At 43.1% G+C, this 20,001-nt stretch overlaps 1 protein-coding gene across 1 annotated transcript; it reads right to left on the bottom strand.

Annotated features, from left to right (window-relative positions):
• Positions 1-786: 786 nt before the first annotated feature.
• Positions 787-19,535, bottom strand: eif5b (eukaryotic translation initiation factor 5B). Its single transcript, XM_083985426.1, has 26 exons — positions 19,419-19,535; positions 16,578-16,700; positions 15,680-15,740; positions 15,393-15,557; positions 13,109-13,682; positions 12,720-12,862; positions 12,554-12,631; positions 11,624-11,774; positions 11,439-11,531; positions 11,179-11,268; positions 10,989-11,054; positions 10,628-10,914; positions 10,418-10,525; positions 9,459-9,569; positions 9,260-9,327; positions 9,036-9,177; positions 8,018-8,149; positions 7,736-7,918; positions 6,787-6,948; positions 4,985-5,116; positions 4,765-4,896; positions 3,609-3,685; positions 3,339-3,503; positions 3,109-3,247; positions 2,003-2,164; positions 787-1,020 (listed from the first exon to the last, which is right to left on the bottom strand). The coding sequence occupies exons 1-26, from the start codon at positions 19,451-19,453 to the stop codon at positions 913-915; spliced, it is 3,687 nt and encodes a 1,228-aa protein (XP_083841552.1). The 5' UTR covers positions 19,454-19,535; the 3' UTR covers positions 787-912.
• Between the last annotated feature and the right edge of the window lie 466 nt (positions 19,536-20,001).

Genomic DNA, 20,001 nt, shown 5'->3' with positions numbered 1-20,001 from the left:
AGTTCTCATTCACCGTTTTTGACAGTTGCACTTTGTCTGAAACATGAAAATAAAAACATTAAAAATGTCAGAGATTTCATTTTATATTTCTGTCTTTGAAACCTGAAAAGACTCAAACAAATAAAGTCGTCTTCCGTACAGATTCATGTTTGACTTTATTCTCACAAGACGCTGAACAGAAAACACAGAGTCAGCGGCTCTCATCAGAATCATGGGAATTTATTACATCAGCAGTTGCAGCAAAAACAGTTTAAAATCTTCTCAGTTACTCGAACTCCTCCTCCTCCTCCCCCTCCTCTAAACATGGCCGACAAAGCCGTTAGTGCTGAAGTTCATCTCCTTAATGTCTTTAACATCGACACCATCGCTGCTGCTGCCGCTTCGATGATTCAAAAAGAAAAAAAAAAAAGGAAATAAAGAAACTCATCTCCCTCCTCCAGCCCCGGTGCTGCTCAGTACCATCCCATAATACACCCGGTTTCACTGACCAGTCGGCCTTGTTAAGCTCGTTAGCGTCAGTCAGGAGGAGGAGGAGGAGGAAGGAGGAGGAGGAGAAGGAGGGGGAGGAGGAGGAAGGGGGCGGAGTCTGGGACATGAAGGAGCAGCAACCAATCAGAGCAGAGAAGAGAAGAAGGAGGAAAAAAAAAATAACAACGTTGATGCTGAAGAACAGGCACGTTGGAATACTGAGTGTGTGTGTGTGTGTGTGTGTGTGTGGTCTAAACTATCACTGTTTACAACAGTGGAAAAAACAGTTCGTTTCTCACAGAAAAACACTTTCACCTCTTTTTGTTTTTTTTTTACTTTTTCTTTTTTTCTTCCTCCGACTTCTCAGCATCTGAGGGAGGACGTGTGTGTTTGTGTGTTTTATCTGTGTGTTGTTTGTTGGTTTGTGTGTGTCTGGTCTCTCCCTCAGATGATCTCGAAGGTCTTCTTCAGCTCCATGATCAGCTGCCAGTCCGGCTTCTGCATCTCGTCTCTGAACCAGTTCTTCAGAGCGTCGATGGACGCACGCGTGATCTGGGAAAACAAAAACAAAGAAACACTTGTTTTAACTGGGAACCAAACAAACAGGAAGTGAGAAGCTGCAAAACTTAAAATATATGAAATTCAGTGTAATGTTCATTTCCAACAGTCATGTCATTTTATTTCATCCCCAATTACAAATATTATTCCTTTATTAATTAATCAATTTTATACTGTTTCATTATGACTATATTAATCAATACATGGGATCAGATCACATCAATATATTAATTATATGACTTATAATAACTGTTGAATCCAGCTATAATAAAACTGTGATAGAAAAGTCAATAAATTAATTATTCTACTTAATTTGATCATGAAAAGTAGATTTAAATGTGATTTTTAAATTGTTAGATTTAATTTAGTCATTGTTTTTAAAGTGACAGGACGTCGTTGTGTTACCTGCTTTGGAAATGAACATTATTAAGTTTGTGTTGACGAGGAAACTTGATGTAATTTGTGAATTAAAGTAAAAACTAAAGACTAATTCTTTCTGAGTGTTTACACCACCACCACCACTAAACTAAAACACACCTCTCTGTTCCTCTCTATCTACTTTTGTCCCAACATTTTCTAAACTGAACTAAAACTTAACAACTAATTTTCTATTTATTCTCGACACATTCAACAACATTTCCCTCCTCCTCCTCCTCCTTCTTCTATTCTTTCTTTCTTACCTCTTTTGCATCTCTTCTTCTCTTTCATGCTTTCTCTCTTTCATTCATCCTGTCTCGTCTTCCTACCCTCCAACATTTTAATACGAGCGGCGTCGGAGCGCGCTCTGCTGGTCAAACTGCGGCACGACACCGTTTCACACCAAAGCTTCTTAGTTTCGGTGCAAACGGAGGAACAAACGGCGCGGTTACGGCCTCGTTTGTTGGATAAACTAAGTAAACGTCCAATAAGGCGGCGTTTCTTTGTCTCCTCCTCAGCAGGCGGCGGTTGCAGCGGTAACGGGGGGGCGGGGCCTTACCTTGCTGACCATCATGTCAGTGGCTTCAAAGTGGCGGCCGAACATCTTGGGCGACTCCCCGGGGATGGGCTCGATCTTGACGCAGATCTCCTGGCCCTTCTTGGCGGTGTCGACCGACTTGTGGTTCATCTCGATGCTCGTCACCACGCCGATGTCCACGAACTGGACGTAAACAAAAAGAAAAAGAAAGAAAGAAAAAAGTGTTATAGTTATTATCCATTTAAAAAGTGTGACGATACAATATTTACAATTAATATTAACTGTAAATCGATGAACCATGAACATAATTACTTGATCATTTTAGGCTTCTAATTGCAAAAATCTCAGTTTTACATCCTGCAGAAAACCCTAAAAAGTCTTAAGAGTCAGTTAACGAGTAAATGATGTAGTTACGGTAAATATGTAACTGCAAAATAAAAAATAGGGTAACGCTTTATACTTAGGTAACACTATTAAGCATTAATAAATATTGAGTTCTTCATTTATAAGTATGTAGTTTATAAATAGTTATAAATACAGTTAGTACTTATCAATGATGAGTAAAACCTTTTTAACTGTTTATTAACTACATACTAATGAGTATTCATGCGTTATAAATGAAGAATTTAGTATTTAATGCTTAACTAACATTTAATAGTGTGTACTTATTATAGGTTATTATTATTATTATAATAATAATAATAATAATAAAGTGTTCCCAAAAATAGATATAAATTATAAATATTTAATATTTAAAAATTGCCCCAATCTGTTCCCTTCCTCAATCCTTCCCTCTTTCCTTCCTTTCTCCCTTCCTTCTTTCCACAATCCTTTTCCCCTTCCTTCTTTCCTTCCTTCCTTCCTTCTTTCCCTTCACCCATCCTTCTGCTTCCTTCATTGACCTCATCTGTTCCCTCCCTCCATCTTTCTTTCCTTCCTTCCTTTTTCCCTTTTCCTTCCTTCAGTCCTTCGTTCCCTTCGTCCTTACTTCTTCCTTCCTTTTTGACCCAATTGACCTGATCTGTTCCCTCCCTCCCTCTTTCTTTCTTTCCTTTCTTTTCCTTCCCTTCCTCCCATCTTTCCCTTTGTCCTTCCTTCCTTCCTTCCTTCTTGAAGACGTGTCTCACCCCTTTGCTGGGAACGCAGAGCGGCGTTCCCTGCTTCAGCACGCCGGCCTCCACCGTCACTCCCATGACGATGGGATCTCTGGAGTTGAAGATGAACTGAGGGAGAATTTTCAGCTTCACAGGGAACACGGCGATGTGTCTGCAGAGGGAAGAGACAGCGGATCAGACTCAGACTCGATCAATAACGTCGATCGGGAAGCGACTGATGGATCGGTCGGTCGGCGTCGTACTTGTACTCGTCCTGCTTGGCCTTCTTGTAGTCCTCTCTGTACTTGGTGAAGGCGTCAAACAGGTGGTAGATGATCTCGGCCCAGAAGACGCGGACGCCGAGGCTGTCGGCCATCTCCTGACTCTCCCGCTCCACCTTCACGTCGAAGGCCAGGATCACAGCGTACCTGAGGACACCGATTATTGGTTATTGATCCATCATTGATCTCATTATATATATACATATATATATTATATTATTGTTGTTATGGTTTCTATGGAGGACAACGTACTGTGGGTCGTGCTCCAACATGGCCGACGCCTTCATCACGTCCTTCTTATGAACCGGGCCGATGTTGATACCAGCGTACTGCGCACACACACACACACACACACACACACACAGAAAGGTTAACCGACCAGTCTACATTTAATTTAATAAATAAAGAATACAACAGAGGGAAATTTGGTGCCTTTAACAGACAAACAGACAGACAGGAAGACTGGCAAGGGACTGTTCACGAAATCTACATCATGCAGAGACTGACATTTACTCAGTCGGTGGTGAAAATGGTTCAGATATATAAGATCACGGAGACCTGAACTGCTTTAAGTAGCTCTATTACATGGCTTGAAGTACCAGTCTATTATTAACCTTGATGGAAAAATGAGTAAATGTGACTTCTTTTGTTCAAATGTTCCTATTTAAAACATTGTAAAATGAAAGAGAGAGTAATAGCTTGAAGAATATGTTAAAGCAGATATCAGCTTCACGGCCGTTTCGGCTAATGCTGCGTTCAAGGCAGGCTTTTGAAACCGTAAGTTACAGCTTCAAGTCACAACTACGACTTGGTAGCGTTCCAGGTAACCCGTAGCTCGTGTTTTTACCATCCTGTTGTCTGTGAAAGTTCCCTATAACGGCCACTCGTAACTTCCGACCCGTGAACTCGTACCAGATCGAACTGGTATGACTTCACAGGAAGGAAAAACACAAAGTACGAGTTTCTTTGAACGCACCATGAGTTAGCAGCCCCCGCCCTTGTCAGGCATCAATTGGTCCTCGTGCTACGTCACCACATTCACGCGCATCCCTTGGCTGCACACACAGCCCTTCATGCCGTTCTCTCTCCTCATTGGATAACACTTGTATCCCACAAGGAAAATTTTCTCCTCGGGTTACAGCAGAGCAGAGTGACGGAGAGACTCGTGTTTAGGCTGAAATACTTCATGTAAGTGATTGCTGACGGAAAATAGGACTATTTAGGACTTATATTAACAAAAACATTCCACTGATATCTGCTTTAACACAATTGTCCAAAAACATGTTTTTGTTTAGCTCTGTATGTGTGTAATGGTACTGAAATGACCTTCTATGTTTCTCCCTGATAATAATAAATTAAAATAAAAAAAGAATAAAATAAACAGACAGAGAGACAGACAGGGACTCACTGGGACTTTGGACGTGCGCAGGAACTCCAGCAGCGCCTCCAGCGACCCGAGCGTCGAGGCCTGGACGTAAACTCCCTTCTCCTCCAGTTTGATGGAGTTCAGCGTCTGTTTCAGCTCCCGCACCAGCTCGTCCTGCAGAGCAGCACCGGTCAGTCAACTGGGCCAGAGAGGGAGTGTGTGTGTGTGTGTATTTTAGTGTGTTTCAGTGTGTGTGTTTTACCCTCAGGACGGGGACTTCGTCGTCCCTCATGGCGACCAGCAGCGGGAGCCCCGCCAACGTCTTCTCCAGGTCTTTCCCCAGAATCTTCACGCCCTGAGCCGTCGACACCTCCTTGTGCTTCTCGTACTGGTTCTGCAATCAATCAATCAATCAATAGATCAATAAATTAATCAATAGATTTTCATTTCATTTCATTTATTTGTTTATTTGTAACGGGACTCTGCATATGCATGAACATACAATATGTAAATATGCCAGATTTTAGCTCTAAGGCTAATTTCTCATCTGCAGTCCCGCAGATCACACAAAAACAACATGAGACAAGGACGAGAACAAGAACAAAAGCACAACATGGTACAAATACCATATCACAATATATACAATATATCACACAGTGGCTTCAGTCAGGAGGAGCAAGGAGAGCAGTAAAATTAAAGTGCATTTAATCGACAAATGTGTCGTATAGCGCTGTTAAGATTCATTAAAGTGCATCTGTAGTAAAGTGTTGGTTTTTCAGACATGAAAACGGGTCATGGGTCAAAAAGGTGAGAAGGACCCGACCCCTCTAGGGGGGTCCGGGGGCATGCTCCACCGGAAGAAAATTTTGCATATTTCATATTTGAAAGCATCATTCTGATGCATTTTGAGAAGAAATTCAAGCAGAACTACAAGACAGTATGAGTGTATAATAAAGTATGGTCACATTATGCTATATAACGTTATTGTCACAATATTTTTGATACTTTTCCAAATACGAAGAGAACGCCAAAAATGTCATTATTGACTTTACTTTAATAGAAGATCTTAGAACTATTATGCATCAGTAAATAATCAATCACTGCTGCTGCAGGATTAAAATTGAAATTCCCATCGATATTAATCTGGACTCTTCCTAAATGAAAACATTAGTGGTCTGTCTAAAAATGAATATCAACTTGTTTTCTTTGCATTGCATTCATTGCATCTTTTTTTTGTTATTTTGACCAGTTGTAATTTTTGGGAGAAATTGTTATCAATAGTTTATAGAATGAAACACAAACGTTAATTTTTACTCAAAACACACACCTATTGTTTTCAGAATCAAGACCAAGCCACAAATTGACACTGCTTTTTTTTTTTTTCCCATCAACGCAATATCGTTCACTCACTCACAGAGAGAGAGAGAGAGAGAGAGAGAGAGAGAGAGAGAGAGAGAGAGAGAGAGAGAGAGAGAGAGAGAAGCGCGCATGCATGCTAGTGGTGGTAAAAACGAAACTTATCAGTGTTTGCATTAATTAACGAGTCTGTGGCGGCCGTCTCTCTCTAGCGCGCTGGGGCAGACACACAAACGCAGGCACATGGACCGGTCGCGCTGTAACGGCTCAAATTACAATGCGGCGACTTCACGCAGCGGCGTCACCGCTGCCGCCGCTCTGGACTGCACAGTACAATTCACAACCCAATCAGGTGCTCTCGCGCTTGTGGGTGTTTTCTTCTTTTTCTACTTTTTTTCTCTTCTCAATTCAAGGCTCTCGTAATCTATACTCCCGATCACTTACCACTTGACCCCCCCCCCCCCCCCCCCCCCCCCCTCAAAAATATTTTCTCATCGGATCTGCACGATTCACGTAGGTCATCTATTTTGGTTTCAAAACGGCGAATTTCGCCGAAAGGTGAGTGATTTTCATGCCTGGTTTTTAAAGTGCATGGAGTAAAGTGCCTACTATTTTTTGTAATCTAAAATAAGAGAACTACCCGCTATAATCAATTGATCAATCAAATGTCCAATCCACTTTTATTTTGAAAATCCCTGTCTCACTCACCTTGACTCTGAGCTCCTTCAGAGGAGGAGGAAGCAGCAGCCCTCTGATCTGCGTCACGATTGGCCCCTCCACCCCCGGGACGATGATGGTGTCGCCCTCGCGCAGCTGCCCGTTGATGAGGATGACGTCTATCGTGGTTCCCATCCCGGGCAGAGCCTTCACCTGCGCTCACAACAACATCATCATCATCATCATCATCATCATCAGACCGTCAGAATAAAAGCACAGGAAGCGTCTGCTCATATTGCTCATGAAAGTAATAAAGATCGGTTTAAAATGCTAAAAGTTAAAACTGCATCTCTTAGAATTAAATGAGTTATGATTTAACATATTTCAAATGGTAAAAAACAGGAATAGTTTTCAGTTTGAATGGAGTTAGTGTAAACCCGTTATGGAATTAATGTGTGTACAAGTGGTTAAAATACAAGAATAAGGTCGTTTCAGACAGTAAATGTTTATTAATGAGATTTTTTGAGTATTAATATTACATTATTTAAGGTAGAACTGAAGTACAGAATGAAATCTGAGTTAAGGGATTTTGTAAACCTGTGATTTCTGTCATACTGTTCCTAAGCTATAAGCTGTTTTTTTATGTCTCACCTCCCTACTTACTTAAATGTTGTTTATAAAAGAGTTCAATAATTATTTATTTTAACTTAAAACTCATTCACTAATGTTACAAATATGTTGTTTAAAGATAAAAGATTGCGCTCAAAGGAAAAGTTGCTTTTTTTAAATCAAAATAACACAGTTTAGAGCTGTAATCACAGCCCTTTAACACCGATAACACTACGTTCTCCTTGCAAATCTGTTAAAATGTCGTGTTTATTTTGTTTTTTGTTGTTTTATTTAACAAAATCTTTGTATCTATGTTCATAAATGACACAGTTAGTTTAAATTAACCCCCGAGGGTATTTGTAACCGCGGTGTCTGCAGCAGACACTCTCACCTCCATGACCTGCGCCCGCAGCTCGTCGCAGTGCGCTAGCCGGCGAGCTAGCATGCTCTGCGTCAGCTCCACCAGCAGCGCGATCAGGTTGCCCATCCCGTCGCCGCTGTGCGCCGAGGTGGGAACCAGAGACACGAAGGTCCGCGGGTCTTTGTTCTCGTAGAACAGGGCGGCGTTCAGGCCCTGAGGAGACGCAACAACCACACACGGGACCGAGGGTCAGCGAGATGATGATACAGCAGCAGAGGAAAATGAGAAAAGAGATGATGATGATGTCGTCACCTGCTGAGCAAACTCCACGATGACGGCCTTCGCTCGCTCGTCAAACTCGTCCTTGGTGTTCTTCTTCTGCTTCTTCAGCGTCGCCACCACGTCCGTCTCCGGGCTCTTCTTCCAGTCGTACAGACGGTCGATCTGGTAACGACAACGACAGGGTCAGAGGTCAGAGGTCACACACACACACACACACACACACACACACACGCCAGAGCCCTCCAGCTGTTCAAAGGGAATCTGATCAGATTCTGGATAATCGATCGGCTCAAATCTAGAAAATGCATCGTTTCAAACCTAAAAACAGATTCTGAGATCAGATCAAATCACGTGATCCAGTTTTACGTTTTACAATCTGGATCAAACCTCAGTTTGTGTTTAAAACGTTTTATTCAGATCAGGAAACTTTGATCCAAAACATTATTGATTATTATGATCCCAGCAGTTTGATGGATCCAGGGGCAAAATGTGATTTAAATTCAATTCAAACTGGTCAAATAAACAACATTTATATTGTAGTATATATAAACATGTATTGATTTATACTTTGCACCTGATTTTTAAACCATAACAGTGAAAAAAGTCAATAAAGTGAACTTGATTATTCCACAAATTAAGAACGTTTCCCTACTGGAAGTTAAAATGTTAAAAAATGTTTTATTTTGAATTTGAAACACAAAAAAATATATTCACAATGCATCTGATTTATTGATTCATACTGCAAACATCAATGTATATAATACTATATTATAAATGTTGTTCATTTGACCAGATTGAATTTAATTTTAATCCCATTTTGTTCCTGAATCCACCAAACTGGAATCAGAATCATCCGGATGTTCAGGATCAAAGTTTTCTTGATCCGACTAAAATGTTTTTAACACAAACACAAACTGAGGGTTTGATCCAGATTTAAACCAAGACTGGATCACGTGAACCAGAAACAGCACATTTTCAAGATTTGATCCGATCCGTGATCCCAGATCCGATCAGATGAAGGGATCGGGATCGGGATCGGGAGTCGGACCTTGTTGAGGGCGACGATGAACGGACACTTCTTCTCCTTCAGCAGGTTGATGGACTCGAGCGTCTGAGGCTCCAGGCCGTGCATGATGTCCACCACCAGGATGGCGATGTCGCACAGGGAGCTGCCGCGGTTCCTCAGGTTACTGCAGGGAGGAGACGGCACGGTTACCACGGCAACAACAGCGACAATAAATAAATAAATAAAAGGTTTTCCCGGTGAGTTACCTGAAGGACTCGTGACCTGGTGTGTCGATGATCAACATGCCGGGAATCTTAACGGTTTCTTTGTCAAACTGCACAAACAACAACAGTCAATTCAATTCAAACAGGTGTGTGTGTGTGTGTGTGTGTGTGTGTGTGTGTGTGTGTGTGTGTGTGTGTGTGCGTGTGTGTGTGAGAGAGGTGTGTGTGTGTGTGTCCGTACGTTTTTCACCATCCTCGTCTGCTCCTCGATCGTCTCCTTGGGGACGTTTGTGGCTCCGATCTGCTGAGTGATTCCTCCGGCTTCACCGTCCTGGACGTGAGTGTGTCGCAGCTACACACACACACAAAGTGTAACTGGTCATGTGACTATAACTATAATTAAATCCATAATGCAACATTGCGGATGGAGTATAAAATAAAGAATAACATCGAGACTAAATGCAGTTTACAAAATAAAAGCTCTAAATATAAGATGTCTCTTCATTTTCATTGTCCAAGACGAAATGAAATATCATTATAATGTTTAGTCGCTTTATTACTATTATTATTGGGCAGTATTTCTGTTTCCTAAGCTGCGGAGGGTTAACGTTACGTCAGACAGTCAGATTATGCTATTTTATTTATTAATTATATTTAAATTTATGTGTGTGTACCTCATAACATGTTTGGTTGGTAAAACAAATACGTTGAGCATCTTCCATGTCTGGAACGGATGTTTTCGTGAGTCTATAAGGTAACAATAATAAAATAAGATAACCATGTTTGTTTCTTACTATTGTTTTTTTTATTTAAATTTTTTGGGGGAAGAAATTTTACCACTTTTTTCCAGAAATTTCTCTACAATATTTCAAAAAATTCACACCATTCGCCCTAATTTGAACATATATTGATTAAAAAAGTAACGTTCTTCAGTGTTGCAACAAATATTTGTGAAAAAGTTTGAGAACCACTGGTTTATACTATACTAGGTAATTATACGACTGGGTTAAATAGAATCACATCACTAGAAAGAGATTAAAATACAGTTTACGTCACTAAAACTAGAGGAAAATAGTTGTGGGTTACTCTGACTAAAATAAACTAAAATGTTCAGAGTTTTAATCGACTGAAACTTGGCTCGACAAAAAGAAAAAGAGTTTGAACGCGACTTAAACTAATAAAAACTAAAATGAGCGTCACCTTGTCGAGGATCTTGGTCTTCCCTGTGTCGACGTGTCCGAGCACACACACCACCGGCGATCTGAGCGTGTCCACGTCGGTGTTCTTCAGGTTGTCCGCTCTCCGTTTCTATGGAAACACAGACACACACACACACAGACAGCGGGGTGAGTTGGTGAGTCGGGCGCAGTCGGGCGGCGGCCAAGCGAGGCGAGCGCTCGCTCCTCTCACCTCTATCCTCCTCTTGGCGCGGTCGTACAGCCGCTCCTCCTTCGTCCGGTCGTCGTCGCTGCTCTCGCTGCTCTCGTCCTCGCTCTCCTTCCTCTTGCTCTGAGCCGCCGCCGCCGCCGGCGCCCTCGACGACGACTTCTCCTCCTCGCTCTCGTCGTCATCGTCGTCGTCTTCCTCCTCCTCGTCATCCTCATCTTCCTCGTCGTCGTCGTCCTCCTCGCTGCCGGCGGCGGGCTGCGTCGGAGCGGCTTTGTCCTCCTTCACCTCGATGTGAACCTTCTTCAGATCTGAGACAAACACACACAGTCAACACACTGCTGCTGTTTGTGTTAATGTTGTTGTTGTGTTGTTGTTGTGTCACCTTTCTCGTCGTCGCTGACGATGGCGATGGCCTCCCAGTCGTCTACGGCGGCGTCGGGCTTCACCTCTGCAGAGAAACGTCACCATCATCATCATCATCATCATCATCATCATCATCATCATCATCATCATCATCATCATCATCTTCCTCCTCCTCCTCCTCTATAATAATAAACAGCTGTGAGTCTCACCTGGCTCGGCGGCGGCCGGCGTCACTGCCTCCGTCTCCATGGCGACGGGCTCTGGCGTCTCCGACGTCGGCGATGTCACCTCTGACGTTTCTGTGGCGAAGGAGCCAAACAACAACAATAACACAATGTTCATTTAGTTCATTAAACTGAATCACTGTGAACTTGATTGATTGTTTTTTTTCCTCCTTTATTCTGATCAATACTTGAGTTTTCCTGATCGATGATCGATCACAGGTATTGATCGATCATCGGTGTCGTACCTTCAGGAGTCTGAGCGTTGGGCTTCTTCTTCCTCTTGTCTCCGTAAACTGGTTTCTTCTTTGGCATCGAGTCTTTGGATGGCACTTCAACACCTGCACACACACACAGAAAACAGATGGTTCTAAGCTTCAGATCGATCAATATAATAATAATAATCAATACATCGTGGCGGTGGCGCTCTGACCCTGAGCCTGCAGCAGCTTCAGCGTGGCCTCGGCCCGAGCTCGGGCTTCTCTCTGGGCCTTGGTCAGCAGCTTCCCCTCCTTCTTCAGACGCTCCTTCCTCTCCTTCTCCTTCTGCTTCTTCTTCTCCTTGCGCTCCTGCTCCAGACGCTCCTAATATGGGCGGAAGGGGGAGGAGTCAACGGGCGGAAGGGGGAGGAGTCAACGGATCGCCGTTACCACACCGGGTACCAAATAAATGTGTCCGAGCTGCCAGAATTGTCCGGTCGCGGCTTCCACAGACTCCCGAAAACAAACGTCAGAGCAAATTTCCTAACAAGCGTTATTAACTGACCACAGACTCTGGATAGCGATGCTAATTTCTGTTAGCCTGTCTATGGCGTTATACATTATACATTAGCATTAGGCTAGCGGACTTTATATGCTTAGTTGTGACACTGGCTGTGTGTGTTTTGAACATTGTTTCAAACTATGTGGGTTTGATTTAACATCTTTGATGCTTAAATATATATTGCCACTTTATATATTGCTTTACTCCTCCCTCCTCTCTCCACTCCTTTCCTTTCTTTGTTCCTCCCTTCCTCCATCCTTCTTTCCCTCCGTTCTCCCTTCTTCCCACCATCATTTTCCTTCCTTCCTTGACCCAATCTGTTCACTTTCTTTCTTTCTTTCTTTCTTTCCTTCCATCCCTCTTTCTTCTTCCTACCTTGACCCAATCTGTTCCCTCTGTCCATCCTTCTTTCCTTCCTTTCTCCCTTCCTTCTTCCCACCATCCTTTTCACTTCCTTCCTCCCTTCTTTCTTCTTTCTTCCTTGATCCAATCTGTTCCCTTCCTCCATCCTTCTTTCTTTCTTTCCTTCCTTCCTTCCTTCACCCAGGAGGGTTAATTACGCGGCAGAGTCGTGTCCGAAAGTGGAAAGAGAAAGTCTTACCTGCTCCAACCGCTGCTTCTCCATCTCCTCCAGCCTCTGCAGCCGCTCCTCCTCCTCTCTCTTCGCTCGCTCCTCCTCCTACAACAGACAGACGACAGGTCAGCAACCTTCACCTTCATCTTCATCATCGTCGTCCATGTTGACTACATTTCCCAGAATGCTTCACCTCCTTCATCTTGGCCAGAGCCTCCTGCATGGCCTTCACTGTGGCTTTGCTGGGTCCCTTCTTCGCTTTCTTGTCGTCCTTCTCCTCCTTCTCTCCCTTCTTCTTCTTCTTGTCCTTCTTCTTCTTGTCGCCTTCGGTCTCGTCTGCAGGGGAGAAAAAAGGAGAAGACGAAGAAGAGGAAGAGGAGGAGGAGACAAGATGTGATAAAGGTGAGGAGGAGGAGGAGGAGGAACAGAAGGAGAAAGAGGAGGAGACAGGACATGATGAAGGTGAAGAGGAGGAGGAGGAAGAAGAAGAAAAGAAGGAGAAGGAGAAGAGGAAACATGAGTTTATTTTATTCTTTTATATGAAACCAAACTTGATGATTTTATTTTGAAAATCCACCGTACCTTCAGCTGCTGGCTCCGCCCCTTCCTGCTCCTCGGCCGCTGCCGTTGCCGCGGCAGCAGGAGGCGCTGGCTGAGGAGGCGTGGCCTCTGCAGCGGCGGCGGCGTTCTTCTTCTCTGGCTCCTTCTTGGCCTCCACGCTGCCCTCCTTCTCCTTCAGCTTCTTCTTCTTCTCCCTCTCCTCCTCCTTCTTCTTCTTATCCCTCTCTTTCTTCTCCGCCTTCTTCTGCGCCGCCGTCTTCATCTTGAAGCCTCCTCCTCCTCCATCCTCTTCCTCCTCCTCCTGCTGCTCCTCTTCCTCGTCCTCGCTCTCCACCGCCTTCGCCTTGGCTTTGTTCTTCTTCTTCTGCTCCTTCCTGGAGACGAACTCCTCCTCGTCATCGGACTCGTCCTCCATCGCTCCTTTGTCTCCTCCTCCTCCTCCTCCTCCTCCTCTCACTCCACCTTCATCCTCGTCTTTCTCCTCCTCCTCGTCGTTGTCCGACACTGACGGTTTCTTCCCGCCTTTCTTCCCTCCTTTGTTCTTGAGGCGAGAGCGCGACGTGCTGTCGTCGTCCGAGTCCGAGGGGGGCGGAGCCTAAAGCAGGAGGAAGAGGAGGAGGAGGAGGAAGGTTAAAGGGATAGTTCAACTTTTTTTTTTCTTGTCTTGCCTCACTCCCGAGTCCATGACCAGCAGATAGACACCATCCTTTTGACTGTGCGTGCAGTAACAAGGGAGATAGAGCCGTATCGCCCGTAATTAGCTTAGCTCAAACGCTGGAAGTGTATGGGTAGTGTTAGCCTGCCTCCACCTAAAGTCATCAGAGAAACTCTTCAGCAACTCTAAACGGAAACCGGCGGGCCGATCTTCGTCTCAGAGCTGACACAACTCTTCGGTAAGGCATCTTGAGCGGTCAAATGCCGGTAACGGGACGAGATCGGTCAAAACGGAGGGTTCAAGCAAAGACGGTTTATTATTATTATTTTTTATGAGTAGCACCAAATTCGTCCCAACAAAATTGTAAACAGCTGGTATTTAGACAAATTAACGACACACTGCTGATCTAAACGGCTACTTTCTCGCCTAAAATGTTTGAAATGTTGATAAAGTGATATATTTACAGAGTTTAGAGCTAAAATGAAATGTGACCCGTTCTATCAAAATGAGTCGGAAGTCGCAACATTCTATTTTTAGATAATCAGCTGATAACGTGGAAAACCCATAGAAAATCAAAAAAATGTTTTTACCCTAATTTCAAAGCAATGACATTCAAAAACAATCTCCCAAAGTTTCACAGTCCAGATAGTTGAGAAAAGGCACGTAAATGATGATTAAAGTTGACCTGCAACTTAAACCCTCTGAAAATGAGTGTTGCTTCGGTGCAAAACATGAAATATCTTCTGAACCGTTCATGATAGAGACGAGCTGAAAACTGCATCTGAATCGCGGGATTTTCCGCTTTCCGAGGGTCATTGAATGTTGTGTCTATGACGAGAAGGGACGGGTACAGAAACAGATGCTAAACCGAGTAGCATCGACGCTAACAGAGCGTAGCATCGACACTAACAGAGCGTAGCATCGATGCTAATTCGAACGTAGCATCGATGCTAACCCGAACGTACACGCTTGCACATGTTTTACAAAATATCAACAAAACATGACAACTTCTGAACCGTTTATGATAGAAACGAGCCGTAAAAAGCATCTGAATTGTGAGATTCCCTGCTTTCCGAGGGTCATTGAATGCTGCATCTATGACAACAAGGGACCGTATAGGGTGCGTGTAATCACGTGGTACAGGAAGAGTCACTGGCAAAAACTTTAACTGCTATTTTCTCAGGTATAAGAACAGAATAAGAGAGTAGGAGATCGTAATTCAAATGGCCACATCTCGAAAACCATCAAATGTATGACTCTGACTAGGGTATCATTTTAAAGCTTATTTTCTATTCTTTCCATTGATACCAAAATCTCAACTTTGAAATTTGGGTCACTGTGACTCATTTCGATGGATCGGGTCACAAATCAGCTTCTGACTGCTGATTTCGGCTCGGGTAGGAGGCAGGCTAACACTACCCATACACTTCCAGTGTTTGAGCTAAGCTAATTACGGGCGATACGGCTCTATCTCCATGGTTACTGCACGCACAGTCAAAAGGATGGTGTCTATCTGCTGGTCATGGACTCGGGAGTGAGGCAAGACACGGAAAAAAAAAAGTTGGCGTATCCCTTTAAGAGCGAAAACCCCCCCAAAAAACAACTACAACAACATGAACTTTATTGATAAAACGGCGGCGTCGCTCTCACCTTCTTGTCTTTCTGTTCTCCGTTCTTCTCGTCGTCGGCCTGACCTTCACCTTCATCGCCCTCCTCTTCCTCAGGGCTGGCTCCGCCCTTCCTCCCCTTCCTGGTTTTCTTCTTCTCTGGTTTCGGAGGCTCCACGACCTCCATTTCTTCTGTGGCGTCTGATTTCTGTTCGGGCAGAGAAGGAGGAAGAGGAGGAGAAGAAGGAGGAGAAGGAGGAGGAGGAGGAGTTAAACGACTGCCATTAAATGATAATCAACACTGAGTGATTGACAGGTGAGTGATGTCACCTTCGACTTCCCGCCCTGCTCCAGAGTCAACTCCTCCAGCTCCTTCAGGATGTCGTCCTCACTGCAGGAGGAGAAACAGAGTTAGGACACGGAGGAGGAGGAGGAGGAGGAAGAGGAGGAGGAAGACAAAGAGGCGGGAGGAAAAAGAAGAGGAAGACGAGGAGAAGAATAGGAGGAAAAGGAAGAAGAAAAGGAGGAGACAGGACATGATGAAGAGGAGGAGGAAGAGGAAGATGAAGAGAAGAGGAGGAAGAAAAGCAAGAAGAAGAGGAGGAGGAGGAGAAATGATGAAGGTGGAGAGGAGGAGGAAGACAAAGAGTGAGGAGGAAAGAGAAGAACAGGAGGAGGAGACAGTATGTGATGAAGGTGAAGGAGAAGGAGGAGGAGGAAGATGAAGATGAAGAAGAAGAGGAAGAAGAGGAGATAGGACATGATGAAGATGAAGATGGAGGAGAAGGAGGAGTTGGAAGATGAGGAGGAGGAGGAAGAAAAGGAAGAAGAAGAGGAGGAGAAATGACGAAGGTGGAGAGGAGGAGGAAGACAAAGAGTGAGGAGGAGGAGACAGGACATGATGAAGGTGAAATGGAGGCGGAAGAAGAGTAGGAGAAAGGGGAGGAGGAGAAGGAGGAAGAAGAGGAGGAGACAGGACATGATAAAGTGGAGGAGGAAAAAGAAGAGGAGGAGACAAGATGTGATGAAGGTGAAGAGGAGGAAAAGATGGGACATAATGAAGGAGAAAGAAGAAGATGAAGAAGAGGAGGAAGACGAGAAGGAGGAGGAGGAAGAAGAGGAAGAGGAGGAGACATGACATGATGAAGGAGGAAGAGGAGGAAGATGAAGGTGAGGAAGAGGAGGAGGAGGAGGAGGAAGATGAAGGTGAGGAAGAGGAGCGTCGTACTCGAAGTCGTCCTTCTTGGCTCCTTTCTTCTTCTTCTTCCCCTTGGCCTCTTTGGCTCCTCCTCCTCCGGCTCCTTCGATCTCGGCCGCCAGAGCGTCGATGTCGATGCCGTCGTCTTTGGCGCTGAGGACAGATCAATAACATCATCATCAACTAGCGGTGGGCGATACGGCGATATGAGATGGTGAAGGATTACAGTGTGTAGACGATCTGCCACAGTGCAGAGATCGTAGGATCGTCTGGGGCTCGTTCTATAAACTGCAGTTCTATGCTGCAAAGCGCAAACAAAGGACATTTGCAAAGTTTGCTAAAAGAGAAACAACAGTTACTTTAGTTTGTATTTTTATTTGAGCCTTTTCAATCAGCTATTTAGTGTTTTGATACTTAAAATCCTGTTAAAATGACTGTTGAATAAAACAAACAGTAATGTCTTCATTGATATTTTAATTTCATGTTAATTGAAAGCTACCTTTTATGTTGCAAGAGTGCACTTTATCAGAGTGTTGTTGTTTACCTTTTACTATGTTTACGTTGTTTGCACATGTTGGCAAAACTGCAACTATTTAGATTAAAATCTGTTCAGGAAGGTTCTTTGGCCTAAATTGTCTGTTTTTCTTTTTTCGATTTAACATCGTGATGAAATCGAAATCGTGACTTCATTTAAAAAAAATCGTGATATGATATTTTTGCCATATCGCCCAACTCTATCATCAACCAACCGATCGATCAACCAATCAACCAATCAATACTCGATCGACCCCCGACCCACGGCCCCGGGCTCAGACGGGACAAAGGGGACACAGAGGGCGAGAGACATTAGCACAATAAGCAGCAGCGACTCTCTCTCTCTCTGTCTGTCTGTCTGTGTCGGGACAATGTGAAGCTGCCGACTCTGCACTTCCTTTGATTTCCCATCATGCATCTGTCCCACAGGACGGCACCACGAGCTCACATGTTCAATATCAACCCGATCAATACACCAAGATTTTAAAAAAAACACTAAATATTGCAGTTATTTCTTATTAATTTGTATTAAATTGTTTTTATATTTATATAATTATATAAAACTTTGTAATCCGATCACCTAACGATCAATACACAAAGATTTGGCTGCTTTTTGTTTAATTGATTTTTTTGAAACAAAAAAAAACATTGCAGTGTTTAATTTTATTATTTCTTCTTTCTTTCTTTGTCTTATTTGAATTAAATTGGGTTTATATTAATTTATTAATCTGAAATAAAACATAACAATCTGATCACTTGATCAATATGTTCAATCTAAATGTGTAATATTTAATTTCCTCTTTAGGCTGAGGTGAAGTTAAAGTGTAAAGATGCATAATGAATATTAACAGAGCAGTTATTATGTTGAACATTTAATATTAAACTGTAAATACAACCTGACAGGAGAGTATTGATTAATATTGGTTTCTGATCAGGATCCTGTCAGTTCGGGGTTTGAGCTGTTTTATTTCTTATCAGCGGCACCAGACTTTGTTTTGAGGCGACGTTACAGATCCAGAAAAAGATTAATCTGTTTCCAGCTTCTGAAACAACATTTGATGCTTTTATTTTGAAATGTGCTATTATTTTCACAACTTGTCCAGGTATTATTGTTACTTTCTGAAGCTGTTGAGACAAAACAATGAATTAAAAGCACAAAAATAAGAAGTCAATTGATTGTATTTTGAATGACATGTGTGATTAGAGTTGATATTGATCGGATTAAAAATTAAAACAGTTTTTTTTTTTTACAGTGCGGGTGCAGAGAGACACAAGAGCTTCACTCTGAGTGTGTGAGTTTCAGCTGCAGCTTTATTCATGATTGTGGTTTGTAGTAAATTTATTGCAGCTGCTCTGCTCCACAGCTCCACACATCCAACACCAGCATCAAATATAATGTGACGTTTCCAGCTTCTGAAATCAACATTTGATGCTTTTATTTTGAAATGTTGCTATTTTTCACAACTGTTTAATCTATTTCTGTCATTTTCTGATGCAAAACATTGAATTAAAAGCTCATAAATAAGAAGTTAATTGATTGTTTTTTGGATTACATGTGTGATTAGAGTTGATATTGATTAGATTAGAGGTTTACACTTTGTTGGGAGGGTGAAATGTTGACATCCAGAGGAGCTGGACCCAGCTGTTTCACTATGAATGTTTATTTTTCAGCTGTTTGTGTTTCAGCTGCTGTCTCTTTGTGTATTCACTCTAATCTCCTCTGAGTCGTATTTATGATTTTGTTTTGTAGTAAGTCGTGTTTTTATTGCAGCTCCTGTGTGTTTACGTGTGTGTGTTTCCCCTGCTACCTGTCAGAGCAGCAGGACCTCAGGTGTGTGTGTGTCAAACCGAGGTTGCTGCACTAAATTAAGGCAGAGGATTTAGACAGGTGAGGTGAGCAGGTAGGCGGCATTACATCAGACTGCTCCCCTCAGAAATCCAACATGAGCTGCGGCACAGATAACCCGGCTAGCCGCTAGCTTAGCTTAGCTCCTTATGCTGCTGCTGTTGGCTCTTTATTTTAACATTTAGCCTCCAGCTTCCACCGAGAACAGCTAAACAGAGACTCAGCAGCTTCGTCCGGACTGCCGGTGCTGAGGCTGGAGCCACGGGGATCCACGCTGAGCCGGTTCCCGTGTGTTTTTAAACCCCATCACCTGCTGGACTCTCGCACTGACGCGTGGTTAGCTTCTGCTAGCCGCTAAGCTAAAGCAGCAACAGCAACAACCCGGCCCAGTTCTGGTTCCGTGGGAGGGTTTCCACGGGGTTGTGAAACTCGCCACCGCCGTGTTCCGGTGTGGACAGGTGGTGCGTGACGGCGGCCGGTGTTTTCTTTACCTGTCCTCCCCGGATTTCTTCTGTTTCTTCCCCATCCTGCCCGCTGCGGTTCTCCGGTTTGCTCTCCGCTAACCGACCGACACGACTGCTCACATCAGACCAAGATCGTCTATTGACTGACACGCAGGGACGAGGGCTCACTCCGCTGTTTTTTCCCCCTCATGAAAAAAAAGATAGAATAAATCAAAAATAATGAGATGCTAAGTCGAAAGTATGAAATACTCAATATTATGATACTAAGTCAAAATTATGAGATAATAACTCATAATAATGAGATACTACTTCAATAATGAGATGCTAACTCAAAATTATGAGATAAGTCAAAATTATTAGATAACTCTTAACAATGAGATACTAAGTCAACATTATGAGATAATAACTCAAAATAATGAGATGCTAAGTCAAAATTACTATAATAACTCTTAATAATGAGATACTAAGTCAACATTATGAGATAATAACTCAAAATAATGAGATGCTAAGTCAAAATTATGAGATAAGTCAAAATTATGAGATAGTAACTCAAAATAATGAGATAATGAGACTAACTCAAATTTATATCCCCCTGCCCCCCTTTTTTTTT

Source organism: Trachurus trachurus, assembly GCF_905171665.1.
Source record: "Trachurus trachurus genome assembly, chromosome: 2".
Taxonomy (NCBI): domain Eukaryota; kingdom Metazoa; phylum Chordata; class Actinopteri; order Carangiformes; family Carangidae; genus Trachurus; species Trachurus trachurus.
The sequence above is the reverse complement of the archived record's forward strand: the minus strand, read 5'-3'. Positions and strand labels throughout refer to the sequence as shown.

Coding starts and splice junctions, on each gene's coding strand:
- eif5b (XM_083985426.1), bottom strand. CDS start 19,453: ATGGGGAAGAAACAGAAGAAATCCGGGGAGGACAG. Junction 11,532..11,623: donor GAAGCTGCTGCAGGCTCAGG/GTCAGAGCGCCA, acceptor GTGTGTGTGCAG/GTGTTGAAGTGCCATCCAAA. Junction 3,686..4,764: donor TGCGCACGTCCAAAGTCCCA/GTGAGTCCCTGT, acceptor GTGTGTGCGCAG/TACGCTGGTATCAACATCGG.